The sequence below is a fragment of the Sander vitreus genome, chromosome 2 (assembly GCF_031162955.1).
Source record: "Sander vitreus isolate 19-12246 chromosome 2, sanVit1, whole genome shotgun sequence".
NCBI lineage: Eukaryota > Metazoa > Chordata > Actinopteri > Perciformes > Percidae > Sander > Sander vitreus.
Genome location: NC_135856.1, coordinates 15,354,827 through 15,368,868, shown reverse-complemented (window position 1 = coordinate 15,368,868; position 14,042 = coordinate 15,354,827). Strand labels below are relative to the sequence as shown.

General features: G+C 42.0%; 1 protein-coding gene across 1 annotated transcript in view; it reads right to left on the bottom strand.

The window, feature by feature from the left end:
- Positions 1-2,722: 2,722 nt before the first annotated feature.
- Positions 2,723-14,042, bottom strand: part of myh10 (myosin, heavy chain 10, non-muscle) — a 72,316-nt gene continuing 60,996 nt past the window's right edge. Inside the window, exons 30-45 of the mRNA XM_078279753.1 lie at positions 13,377-13,521; positions 12,987-13,193; positions 12,724-12,828; positions 12,303-12,455; positions 11,455-11,703; positions 11,149-11,361; positions 10,395-10,607; positions 10,049-10,210; positions 8,896-9,024; positions 8,606-8,694; positions 8,039-8,162; positions 7,825-7,914; positions 7,495-7,613; positions 6,811-6,919; positions 6,521-6,693; positions 2,723-5,681 (exon numbers count right to left, since the gene is read on the bottom strand). Coding sequence (XP_078135879.1) covers positions 5,534-5,681; positions 6,521-6,693; positions 6,811-6,919; positions 7,495-7,613; positions 7,825-7,914; positions 8,039-8,162; positions 8,606-8,694; positions 8,896-9,024; positions 10,049-10,210; positions 10,395-10,607; positions 11,149-11,361; positions 11,455-11,703; positions 12,303-12,455; positions 12,724-12,828; positions 12,987-13,193; positions 13,377-13,521 — 2,428 coding nt within the window. The 3' untranslated portion in view covers positions 2,723-5,533. The remainder of the gene's footprint in view (positions 5,682-6,520; positions 6,694-6,810; positions 6,920-7,494; positions 7,614-7,824; positions 7,915-8,038; positions 8,163-8,605; positions 8,695-8,895; positions 9,025-10,048; positions 10,211-10,394; positions 10,608-11,148; positions 11,362-11,454; positions 11,704-12,302; positions 12,456-12,723; positions 12,829-12,986; positions 13,194-13,376; positions 13,522-14,042) is intronic.

The following is a 14,042-nucleotide window of genomic DNA, read 5'->3' as shown; positions in this document are numbered from 1 at the left end:
TTCCTTCAAACAAACTTGTTTCTTTCTCCATCTTTTAAAGTTACAAATTCGAAGCGTGCACAGGACAATGGTCTAGGGTCTAAGCAACTCGTTTTCTGTGTCTTCCAATTTACTGTTAAAGAAATACATCGATCAGCAGGCTCGTGTACACTCACCTAAAGGATTATTAGGAACACCGGTTAAATTTCTCGTTAATGCAATTATCTAATCAACCAATCACATGGCAGCTGCTTCAATGCATTTAGGGGTGTGGTCCTGGTCAAGACAATCTCCTGAACTCCAAACTGAATGTCAGAATGGGAAAGAACGGTGATCTAAGCAACGTTGAGCGTGGCATGGTTATTGGTGCCAGACGGGCTGGTCTAAGTATTTTAAAGTCTGCTCAGTTACTGGGATTTTCATGCACAACCATTTCTAGGGTTTGCAAAGAATGGTCTGAAAAAGGAAAAACATCCAGTATGCAGCAGTCCTGTGAGCGAAAATGCCTTTTTGATGCTAGAGGTCAGAGGAGAACGTTATGGGCCGAGTGATTCAAGCTGATAGAAGATCAACTTTGACTCAAATAACCACTCGTTACAACCGAGGTATGCAGCAAAGCATTTGTGAAGTCACAACACGCACAACCTTGAGGTGGATGGGCTACACCAGCAGAAGACCCCACCGGCTACCACTCATCTCCACTAAAAATAGGAAAATGAGGCTACAATTTGCACGAGCTCACCAAAATTGGACAGTTAAAGACTGGAAAAATGTTGCCTGGTCTGATGAGTCTTGATTTCTGTTGAGACATTCAGATGGTAAGAGTCAGAATTTGGCGTAAACAGAATGAGAACCTGGATCCGTCATGCCTTGTTACCACTGGGCAGGCTGGTGGTGGTGCTGGTGTAATGGTGTGGGGGATGCTATCCTATCAATGTGGGCCAACATTTCAAAAGAATGCTTCCAGCACCTTGTTGAATTAAGGCAGTTCTGAAGGCGAAAGGGGGTCAAACACGGTATTAGTATGGTGTTCCTAATAATCCTTTAGGTGAGTGTATATGCATCAACATGCATAAGGTGCTTTACATTAACCATTAAATGGTTGACTGTGGGTGTGTAGAGGGCAGGATGTGAGGCTGATCCACGTGCGCACAATTCCAGTTGATTTGGGATTTATACTGGGAAGTTGCGCAGATTTGTACGTACTCAAACATTCAGTTGGGATTCTACGCGCAGTTTTATAACTGATGCCTCTGTGGTGTCATTTTGGTTTCTAAAGAAAAGGATCAAACTCCTAAACCTTCAACGCTGACATGGAGATGCAGTTTCTCTGCTTGGCCTGTCGTGGAAACAGCGAAAATCGGAGCAGCAGCACGCTCATCGAGTATCGTCACCAACCAGTTAAGGCCACAACAAAGATTTAAATTTGAAAAAAAGGCTGAAAATTTCTTAAAACGGCTGGTCACTGTAGTTTTTCGCAAACGTTACTCAGTCTGCAGTAAATGGGGCAATTGTTTGGTTTGTGTTTTCACATTAATACGTTTGGCGCTCCAGTGAGTATTTACAGCAGCTGGACAGTGCAAACAGCAAGGCTCCTTGTGTGTTCTTGGAAAGACAATACTTGGTAGAATCAATTTACTGGTTTTGGTCGTTTCACTGGAATTGCTGTAAGAATGATAACCCTTTGGATTTAAAAATAAGTGACAAGAACAGGAAACTGGATATGCAGCTAACGATTATTTTCAGTATTGATTAATCCTCAGATTATTTTCTCGATTAATCAATTAGTCCTTGAAATGTCCGATAATAGTGAGAAAATGTCTTATTTTCTGACCGTCCAAGGTGACCTCTTAATATGCCCGTTTTTTTTTTTTTCTGACCAACAATTTAAAATGATAGAAAATAAAGAACAGCAAAACAATCTTTGAGAGGCGTCGCTTGATTTTCTGTCGACTAATCATTGCAGCTCTACAGTAAAAAAAAAATAATAATTTCCCTAAATGGTCATTATTTGCTAAATCATGATTATAACTCTTGAGAAAAAAAATATTATATATAAAAAATGAAACTGCACAATGTTACAAACTATGAAAGTTTAATATCAGACTGACAGCAGAGTGGCAAAAAAAAAAAGAACGGGACCCTGTTGAGACCAAAGACTAAAACACTAGTCTTCAATGTTTGTTTTTTTAAGCCAAGGACCCCTTAACTAAAAGAGAGACTGAGCAGGGACCCCCTACTACTAATATTGTATAACATGTTGCATATTAAACTGGGCCTACGATAATGTCTGTGCAGCCTAAAGCCTTTATACATACCTTTTTAGTGCATAGAATACTAAGCTATTAAATTAATAATTGTTGGCATGATTTTATAAATCATGTTTTAATGTTACAGATACATGTGGCACAGTGAATCCTTATTAACTGTATCTGTGGGTGGCTACCTTAGTGACCACCTCACCTATAGGCCAGTAAACAGTGGGGATTTATATTTGCTAATAATATGTTGGATTCATGTAAAGACTTTTCAATTTTTGAAACAAACTTTTTTTTGAAAAATTAATAATTTTGAGGCCCCCCTGCATTGACTCAGAGGACACCTTAAGGGTCCCGTACCACCTGTTGAAGATCCCTGTACTAGAGAGACAAGTCTGAGTTTTTGGAATTAAAAAAATAAAAGACCCAACTCCAGTACTGCAGCTCTGCTCCCCCCCCCGAAAACAAACCAAAATGGCCACAGCTACAACGAATATGCTTTTATTTTCCTTTTACAAAAACAAACAAAACAAAAAATTACTGTCTAGAAATACAGGTAGGTCTATACAAGAAATTATATGATGGGAGTATTTGCAGTTGAATGCCTTGTTGTCCACAGACAGATGAATAATATGAGTTAACTACTTGTGATGTTAAAGCTTCCAACCAAATGAAATCCCGTGCACAGCATCTTTTCCCAAAATAAATTCAGTACAAAGCTTCACCTGTGAGTGGTTACACAGATACATCTTACTACAAAAATAATTTTGGGAAATGCAGCTGCAGAGGGCTCCGCTTGTAGCCGAGTTAAAATAATGGAATACTGATTTTGACCCAACACTCTAGCTAGGTTATTATGAACACGGAGGTACAGAGCTGATATGATATGAAGCACAGCAATAATACAAAAGGGAAAAATAAAGATAACGTGTTGAATATCTCCTTGGTGTACCGTTTCATCTCTTTTTCACATCTGTAATGAAGTCATTGGCTGCTTATGTTCTTATATAGTGTCTAAGGCACTTTTAAAGAAACATACCATTTTACATTTAGGAGAAGGGTAACCCTAACCCAAATAAATCTGCTGTAGACAACCATCCCAATCTGCAGACCATGACCCACCAAGTTGATAGGATTGCTATGAGCACCCTGGCATGTCGTTTTCACACTGTAGTGGTTTAACTTTTAAGGTGGCTGCTGTTTTTCCAAACAGAACCTTACTTCACTTTTGCTAAAAACACTATGAAAGGAACTTGGGCTAAAATTGCAAGGACAGAACCAAACCTTATTTTCAGATAACCCGTTACCTGTGAATACTAAGTGCTTAACCAGGTCTGTCAGTAGACTGAAGAGTCAGGCTCTAACTCAGAAACCAGCCCCAGTGTGTTCACTATCATCTTACTGTTACATTTGAGTCTCAGAGCTAAGAGTTTTTGCTGAAAAATTAATAGAGCGATCTCTGAAAAACACCTTAACAGCTCTTCTGAAGATATTTCTAAAATCCCAACGACACTTCTAACCGTCTGGTGAAAAATTTTTGTTTGCGCAAATTATGATCCAGTTCTTTTAGCTAGCGTGGATGAGAAGTCCTTCAAATAAACGCTACATTTGTGGAGTACTCCTGTAACATTGTAACATGCAGCTCCAGTACTCTTGTTGGACCTTGTGGTGAGATTGTTTGGATTTTTGTTTAACCAGATTCCTATCCAGGTAACCGGAAATGTGGAAATCTCCATGCCTATTTTGTACTTCACAAGAAAATTACCATGGTTTTAATTTATGAAAATATAAAACAAAATGTGACATGAATATGAACAAATAAGAAAAAAATTACAATTTTAGTTTAATGTTGTCTCCCATTATGAATTAGGAAATAGAGTTGTAACTTGTGAAATTAGTTAAAAACAGTGTTCATGGATGATCAGCCAGCATGGATGAGAAGTCCTTAAAAGTTAAAACCTCTTTTTTTATTGTGCGACAAACGGCATATTATTTGTTTCAGCCAGATTTCAAAAAATAAAATTGTTTCTTATAGGTCGGCTGGATTTTTCAGAAAAACTGGTGCTTCATCGCTGTGACTCAAATGTAGTGATAATGCAAATGGGGGCTTGGAACAAACAAGTGTAGTGAGAATATGACTATTTTCAATCTGCCTGCATTTCTAATTAAATAACATGTTTAACCATTTAGTGTCACATTGAAAACATGGACTGAGCGTCACTTTAGTGCTTCAAGTAAGAGCTTTTCCCCCCGTTGGTTTCAAGTTAAAAATTCACACACCTTGCTGTGCAGTTTTGTGCATGTTCCAGCGTCATCGTTCACAGCTCACGCCAATACACAGTAGAGGATAAATAGTCAACAATACAAAACGTTAACCTTGTGAGCCAAGAGATTTCTAGTTAAAACCCAGCGAGGCTTTCCTTCATTAAATGTTGAGATGAAGCAGAGAACAGAGAAAATTATACCTTCTGTTTTTCCCACAGTAAAGCACTTTCAATTCAGAGTCTGTGTTCTATTGCATGTCCCGCGATGTTAGTTGTTCCTGGAGTGCTGTAGTGTAGAAGCTGACAAACAGTTTGTACATCTGAAGGAGACTCATGCAACAAAAGCAGCCGGTGTGGCGGTCCGAAGGCCACAGTGACCCTGGTTTTGAGAGAAGGGAGTGTGTTGGGTATGAGATGGCTTTTACACAACTAGTGAGCAGAACACTTATAACAACACAAGACTGAAACACGTTTCCTTGTAGTCCTGCATTTCCAGTATGGGGCGCGTTCACATACGTTACTTGATGTGTGTACACTTCACAGCCACCACCTACAGTTTCATATGTATAAAAAGCACTTTGCACCTATGCATACTTTCTCAATAAGCTGAGCAGATAACTTTACGCCTGATGGGAGGAGGGAGAGTGTTACGTCAGGGTGATGAGATGAAACATGGCCGAGAGACGAGCCAGGACTAGCAGCTTGCCGGAGGAGAACAGAGTAAGGCAGAATAGTCCGTTTGCCCCTGTGGCTCTCCAGTACTTTAGGCTTGGCTTCAGGGAGGGCGGTGGATTTTCCCTGCAGTGTTAACCGATATAAAAAGGGCTGTGAGGCGCACCTGGCCAGCATTACCAAAAACGCTCATCGCTCCAATCTTCTGTCCAGTCAGTGGTTTGAAATGAATATAGACGATGGTGACGCCTAGGATCATATTATTCTTTTGTTTTTTTAAAAAGGGAAAAACCGGGCGCAGGTCACAGGTGGGTAGTGACGAGGGGAGGGGAAGAATGAGGAATGAGAGGGTCTCTGTGTTTACTCGGCGTTGGCAGTTTGAGTCTCGTTGAAGTCGCCGGCACGGCTGTCGGCGTCGTCGTCTGACATATCGCCGGAGGCACCGTCCAGATTCAGGTTGCGGCGGCCTGAACGGCTGGAGGAGAAGCTGCTGACCGGACCACCACGCCTGGTTGGAACAAAACGACAAAACAACTTAAACCACTGCTACTTTAAGGAGTAATTCAATATTTTTGAGAAATTTGCTGAGTGTGATGAGAAGATCAGCGTTAGCTCAGATTAGCATAAAGACTGGAAGCAGGGGGAAACCGCTAGCCTGACTCAAAGTAAAAATAAAATATGCCTACCAGCACCTCCCAGAGCTCACTGATTTGCATTCTGGTAAATCCTGCTTGCGTAATCCGTAAACAAACGGACAATGTACAAATTCTGGAACTGTTTTCCGACGATCGGCAGCCAGACGCAGTGAAATAGTTGCAGCACGTAACTCCCTGTAAAACCAGAACTTTACATTTCTGTTTGTGTACAGATTACACAAACTGGATGCCTCTTAATTAGTGAACATTAAAGATGTTGGTACACACGTTTTTACTTTGGACTGAGTCCGGCTAGCTGTTTCCAGTCTTTATGCTAAGCTAACCACCTCGTGGCTCTAGCACCATATTTAGCGTTCAGACATGAGTCGATCTCCTCATCTAACTTCTGCCAAGAAAACTAATAGGAATGTTTCCCAAAAATGTCAAACTATTCCTTTAATCAAACAACTGTTAGATTAGCATTGCCAATAAGCTAAAGACATCAATACTAAGATATAAGAATTACATTACTGGAAACCAATGCCACTAAAATAGCTTGACACCTTACAGAAAATACACAATACTGTATGATTGCGTCATGCAGAGATCACATATTAATATATATTTTTTTTAAATATTACCTTGTGCTTACTACAGTTTATTTTTCTTGAAGCGTTTTGGTGGAAGTACACAGGGAATCTCTAACACGTACCTGAGGCGGTTCTTGAGGGAGCTGACCTCCCGGGTGAGACCCTCGCTGGCCTCGGTGGCGTCGTCCAGCTCCCTCTGCAGCTTCCTGCGGGTGGCGTTGGCCCTGGTGGCCTCCTCCTCCGCCTCCTCCAGCTGACGCTTCAGCTGCTTCATACGAGAGTTGGCTTTCTCCATCTGACGGGAGGGCGGACACATGGGGACACAGACGGAGACAGTGAGAGGTCGTGGGTGCTTGGCTGGATAACCATCCTGAGTAAAGTAAGTGTCACTTTGCTTCTCATGAGTCAATACCTGCTCCTTGTACTGGTCAGCATGACGACGCTCATCCTCCACCTGCATCATCACCTCCTTCAGCTTCTTCTCTGTCCGACGGACGATCTTGTTGGCTGCTGCTCTCTCCCTGCAAGTTTAAAACAGAAATGGGTAAGACAGTAGCTCATTACTATCTGCATTTACTGCTTAGTCCAACTTTATGTAACAAAAGCAGATACATCTTTCACACGACTCTCACTAGCACCATCTACCACCATTAATCTCTTATTATTCGGTTTGAAGGGAGATAGAAGGGAAAGAAGTAGTTAGATGGAAAAGAAAAAAAATTTGTATATGTATGTGTGTATGCATGTGTATATGTGCGTGTAAAAGATATACTGTACATGTATATATACATAGGTGTATGTATACATACTGTATATAAATAAGTGAAGCAACAAATTGTTTTGTATTTAACTAAAGTATAAAAATAGAAAAAGTGGGTAGGACCAGAAAAGTATTTTTTAACTTCTTCCTACTCCTTTCTGAACATGGGAATTCCTTATTTGAATCATTTACAAAAAAATTGGAAGATTGTGCTGAAATGTACATGTTCTTATTTATCTATTTTTTTTTTAAAAAAAACATTTTTTTAACATGTTCAAAATAAACTAAACTGAGGGAAAAAAAGTATATGTCATGATGATTTATTTAGTCACTTACTTTGCTTCCTGCTCCAGCTGATCCTCCAGCTGCAGGATCTTTGCCTCCAGGGCAGCGATGGACGCCTTAAACTTTGACTTGACAGTCCCCTCCAGCTCTGCCAGCTTGGCTTTCAAATCCTGCGTTTATAATATGTAACTGTCAGGATCATAAGCATTTTATAAAATATATATATATATATATTTACTAACTGTAGAGGTGAAACATGTTGAAATTGACTTCCTTTCACATAGTTGAGGTGTTTTTTAAGGCCAACATTTGACATGTATACAAAGCCAAACTCTGTATGCATATGAGCACGTATATCATATATGCTAATGTGTACAAGACCTTGTTCTGCCTCTCCATCTGTTGCCGAGCGTTCTCACTCTTCTGTGCAGTGCTGCGTTCTCCGGCCAACTCTGTGTTCAGGTTGTCCACCTGAGGAAAAGAGATGACGGCGAGAGTGTTTGAGTGTGTTCATTGTCTTGCGTAACATTAATGGAAGCACTCTAGCATTTTGGAAACGAGTTCATGACTTTTATCTCATTTCCAGTCAGTTTACCTGGATGTTGGTCTTTCTGAAACGGTCATTGAGCAGCTCCATGTTGCCCTGCTCCTCCTCCAGCTCCTCTTCCAGCTGGGCGATACGAGCCTCCAGCCTCCTCTTCTCTTCCAGCAGTGATGACCTGAGACACACACACACACTTTACCAATCTACTGATTTACACTGACTGCTGAATTCCTAATTTAAATGAACAAACAAAAAAAATTCGGATCAAGGTCCAGAGTGACTTCTTCACCAGTTTTCACTAAAGCTATCTACTACTACTATCTACTTTTGCAAAAGATGACCAAGTGTGGAAAAGGACCTGTTGGTCGAATATTAAGGTGGGCAAATATTTTTAAAATCTCAGTATACAGGGCGCCTGGGTAGCTCACCTGGTAGAGCAGGCGCCCATGTATAGAGGTTTACTCCTCCACGCAGCGGCCGCAGGTTCTACTCCGACCTGCGGCCGTTTGCTGCATGCCATTCCCCCACTCTCTCTCCCCTTTCATGTCTTCAGCTGTCCTATATAAATAAAGGCCTAAAATGCCTAAAAATAATCAGTATAAACAAGATGACACTGACTTTCCAGAAGCACTGTTGGAGATCTCATCTGCAAGCTCATCCCTCTCCTGTTCAGCATGTCGACGGGCCCTCTCGGACGCTGCGTGGTCCTACACAAACAACACATTAGGATCAGCATGACCATCTGGTTTGAGCGGGCCACAAGTCTGATAAAAAGTTGATATTCAATCTTTTTCTTAAAGTCACTTTGCTTGTCATAAATAAAAGGCATATTAATGGCTCATATCAGACAATTAGCTGATCTCTAATTAAAAGCAATTTTCAATTTAAAATAAAATCTGGAATTTGACCTCCTGTAGCTGTAGGATTTCAGCTTCTAGGCCCTTGAGTTTCTTCTCGTTCTCCTTGGACTGGGTGAAGATCTCATCCCTGGAGGCTCTGGCCTCCTCCAGCTCCCTCTGATAGTCCTTCATCTGAGCCTAACAGAACAGAGACAAAGTGGACCAAGTCAAAGGCTGACACAGCATAAAAGAGACCACTCAGGCCAGGTGTTTTCAAACTGTGAGATGTGCAGGTGCATGCCAGCGAAAATAATAAAGTTAGTTGGGACCATTGATTTGGTCAGCTTATCAACACGGTCAGCAGTTGCAACAATGGTGCCAATTTGCCAAAATTTGTATACAATGTTTATATCCCCCAAAGCATCATGCGAGCTGTAGTTCTAAAACTTAAGAGCATGATTGTCCCCCAAACAGAAGTAAGACAAAAAATAACATTTTCCCTGCTGCACCATCAATATTGTGTTAACAGCATGGTCTAACCAATAATGTTCTTAGATTCCTGGAAAACTGATCTGACTCTACTCTGTCCATTCATGTAAGGGACAATGTAGCTGGTCATTATCGCGAATTAGAACCCTGACACGGTGATGCAGGTCTTGAATCAGCCTGAAGGGGTTTCATTAGTAATAATGACCGGCTCGCTCTAAGTTATCCCGCTTATTACACGGCTTATTACATGGCTACTCATACAGAGGTTACCTGCCTGAGTCTTGGTTGGGACGGTAACTTTACCGCTGATGAGCATGGCTCTTCGGCGGATGCCAGGTCGCCCCGGTAACTGAGCTAACCATGGAGCTGCACTGTTGCCAATAACGCTGCTAGCAATCCCCGTTTCCTCCACCCTCTCTCTCCCTTTGATCCGCTGATCAGCGGTATGAGCTCCGTATGAGCACAAATATGTATTTAAAAAACTATTTTATTAATTCAAAAATGGTCCACCAGAGTCTGTGATCAAAACTCCGTCCATGGCAATGGCCTGTTATACTTAGCAACGGTCTGTTAGAAAGAAAAACAGACTGCAGAATGCCGACTCAAGTATTCAACAAGTCTGTGTAATAAATACAGAAAACCTGTTAACCTTTAAAAAGCAGCTTTAAAGGCTTCTAGAAGCACTGAACTGAACAGGTGTGTGTGTGTGTGTGTGTGTGTGTTGAGTGTGTACCTGTAGTTTTCGGAGTTGTTTAACAGCCTCGTCCCTGCCTTTGTTGGCGGCTTCGATCTGTCCCTCCAGCTCGTTCAGGTCCATCTCCAGCTTCTTCTTAGAGGCAACAGCCAGAGTTCTCTGCTTCCTCTCGTCCTCCAACTCTGCCTCCATCTCACGCACCTGGTGGAGTAAAACAACACACAGCATGTCAGGTTACCCCAAATGTTTCAGCACTCAATACAAATGTTGTCATTCTACAATGAAAACAGAGCTGTGAAAGAAAATGTGTATATTGCACGAGCAGAATTTTTCAGGTCAAAGTTTCGTATTTTAAGAATAATAATAACAATAAAAACATATGTACCTGTTTGACAAGCGACCTCTTCTTCTCCTCTCCCTGCTCATCTCTGGCCTGCAGGTCTCGGTCAAACTGGGCCTTCATGGCCTGCATGTTGACCTCCAGACGCAGCTTGGCGTCCTCCGTGGCCTGCAGCTCATCCTCCAGCTCCTCCAGCTGAACTCTCATCTCCTCCACCTGTTGCTCCAATGTTCGCTTGGACTTCTCCAGTTCATGGACCTGTACGCAGCATCGGGAGAAACCATAACGTCAGCAAAACAGGCTGTACGGAGCCAGATCAAAGGTCCACGGAAAACCCTGTGTGGATTTTGATTTTGAGATTTGAGTGATTTGTGTACTTAACAATGAAACTATCCTGGCTGATCAGACGGATACTAAAAAAGATGAAAATAAATCATATCTAATAAGCATCATCTGTATGGTACGGCAAAGCCAGACCTAGAAGCTATAATTTCATTTCAGCTGTAAATAAAATCCAGATAGATTTAGGCTATAGCCACACTACTACGTTTTAGTTTTAAACTGGCGTTTAAACGATCTCCGTCCTCACGAGCGGTTCTAGTGGTGTGGACGCGAGGCGTAAACGAAGCAAAAGTTATGCGTTTCAAAACGAAAACGTAGTAGTGTGGATGTAGCCGTAATCTGGACACGTCTATCTGCTGCGAAGTACCAGGTGTAAATATGTTTTTAAAAAAAAATTTTTCTTTACTTATAAAGATTTCATTCAGCAGTGTCATTTAAGAGGTCAAAGGTCACTCACATTCTTCCCAACGTCATCCTTGGAGCTCATCAGGTCCTCCATTTCAGCACGGAGCTGCTTGTTAAACCTCTCCAGTTCCTCTTTGGCCTCCAAGGCCTCCTCCAGAGCTCTGGCCATAGACAGAGCTTTGGTGTCCTTCTCTCTGGCTTCGGCCTCCGCACGGTCACGCTCCTCAGCGTACTGAGCTGAGATGGTCTTCTCTTCGGCGAGCAGCTGGCGTAGACAAACAAACAATGGCCTTCAATACACCGACATACATCTGACCTCAATCTATCATTTCTAAAACATTTTGGCGGCCCAGCGTACCTGGTCGAACTTCTTTTGTTTTTTTTCAAGGTTTGAGACTATCTGTCGCTGGTGGTCCAGGTCCACCATCAGGTCATCCAGCTCCTGCTGCAGTCTGTTCTTGGTCTTCTCCATCTTGTCCATGGCCATGGTCTTCTCCTCCAGACACTGGCTGGTCAGCTCCACGTCCTTCTGGAGTTTTCTCTTCACCTCCTCCAGGCCCTCCATTGATCCCATGTCCTCCTCTAGCTTCTTCTTTGTCTCAAACATCTAAAGGAAGGCCATTTTTTTTAGATCAGTGAATACATAAAGATAATACAACATTTCAACAAGTGATCATTTTGCTTCTTGTGGTCATTTTGGCCTTTAGTGTCACACCGGTGTGTGCTGGCGAAATGATCAGCAGCGCTATGTGCAAAGTCGGTGGTAACACAGCTGAAAAGATGGGGCTTATTAGAAATAATGAGCTGTGTGATTTGTCCTAACAGCAATCTTAGCTACTGATATAATACATATTTCACTGTTTAACAGAAGTGTATCTGTAACATTTCAGTTCCCTACTGAATCATCTACCTCCAGTCAAACAGATCTTCACTTCATGTGGTCTTTAATTTGCTGCTTTACAGCTGTCCGCATGCCGCACTGCACATCAATGGCAGGTGTTCACAGCTGGTAAACAGCTGGAAACTTTGGCCTGGCCCTTCTCTTGGCACTCTGTCGGGTATCAGAGGTACCTGAAAAGTGTGCCTGCCTCATATGTTTGTGACACCTTCCGATGTGTATGTGTACAAATATCTAAGTAAATGTGTCTTTATGTGCTGTACATGTTTATGAAACCCAATAACATTTGTTAAAATGAATGACTGTACCTGAGATTGTACCATCTGCAGCTGTTTCTCCAGGTTGCGTCGTGCCTCCTCCTCCTCCTCCTGCTGCTCCAGCAAGGTGTTCCTATCCACCTCCAGCTGGCGGATTTGGGTGCTTAGGTTCAGCTTCTGACGCGTCTCCTCCTGTCGCAACTCCTACACACCAGAAATGAGGATCAGACAAACAAAAAAAAAAAAATCAGGGAGATGTACCTGTTATAACTTTTATGACTGTTATGGGCTGATTAGTGAGGTGTGATCACAGAACAAGAACACATTTTTTTCAATACCTAACAATGCAGGTAAGAAGCATTGTCTCTCTCACACACACACACACACACACACACACACACGGTTGAAAATTGATTCTAGATTAAGTTTCCTGTAGCTTTAATTTGGCTGATGTTGATGCTGTCTTTCATACCTCTGAGTCTTGCAGTTTGCTGTTCAGTTTGTCGACTTCCTTGGCCAGTTTGAGGCCCTTCTTCTCTGCCCCCTCAAGCATAGTGCACGCATTGTCCAGCTCCGTCTAACGAAGATGGGATTATGAGGAAAGCACAATAAACAAATCCAAAGCGTTGCATGAATATTCCCTCTTAAAATATACGTTTGGTTTCTAGAGTTTCCCGGCTATATCCCTTCATTTCATAGCAAAGATGCTCCAAATATTTGCTGCTTTGTGTTCACCTGGAGTTTGTGTGAGCGTTCAGCCAGCTCTCCCTTGGTCCTCTCAGCCTCGGTGGCCCTGGCCATAAACTCCTGCAGCTGGGCCTCCAGTTTTTTCCTCTTATGTTCGGACTCTGTCTTTGCCTGCTGCAGAGTCTTCACATCACAGGACAACTCTTTGTTTTCATTCTCCAGACTCTGCTTATTCTTCTCCAAGTTGGACTTGAACTGCACAGAGAAATAATAACAATGTTTTATGGTTTCATAGCCATATTATCTAAATTGGCAGTTGATTCTGGGATCCTGTCTGTTAATTGCAAATTTTATTTAATTTTCTATCTGCATATCATACAACTGATATAGACTGATGTGTACAAGCCCTGCGAGTGTAACTAGGTATGACCCACTCACCCTCTTGGCCTGTTCCAGCTGTTCGGACAGTTCTTCCAGCGCTGTGGCTTGCCTCTGTCTCATTTCCTGGATCTGAGCCTCGTGGTTTTTGGTCTCCTCATCTATGGCCTTCTTCAGCTCTGCCACCTCTTGCTCTCGCTTGGACCTGGAGTTTCGGACACAAGGGAGAGGGTTAAGAGGAGCGGACATTCTAAGATACAATACAAAAACATTCTAATACACAGGGTCGTCTTAATAAAATCCCAATGAATGTCCACTAAGGAACGAGCATGTTATATTGTAGGAGGTAACTGACGTGTGAAAGAGGGTGAAAAACTATACAAAAATGTTTCGAGGTTGGAACTAAAATAAATTCTGCACGTTTGCAGCATATTAGTGGAAAATATCAAACACAGCGTGTCTTGAATGATGTGTAAATGAATATGTTCACAAAAAGTTATGCTATTGTCAAACCCTGCAGTTCTTAAACAACACCAGTATGAAAACCATCATGACTTAAAAGAGTGCTCCACCGATTTAATATTGCACTGACAAAACATTGTCGGACTCACAATGGGCAGAACCAGTGATTTTGGCTTTTCTTCTTTGTCAAAAGCTAGCGCCTACATTATCTATAATGCAACGCGACCCTCAATAGTTCGGTTGGAAATTCAGATGTGTTTTGCT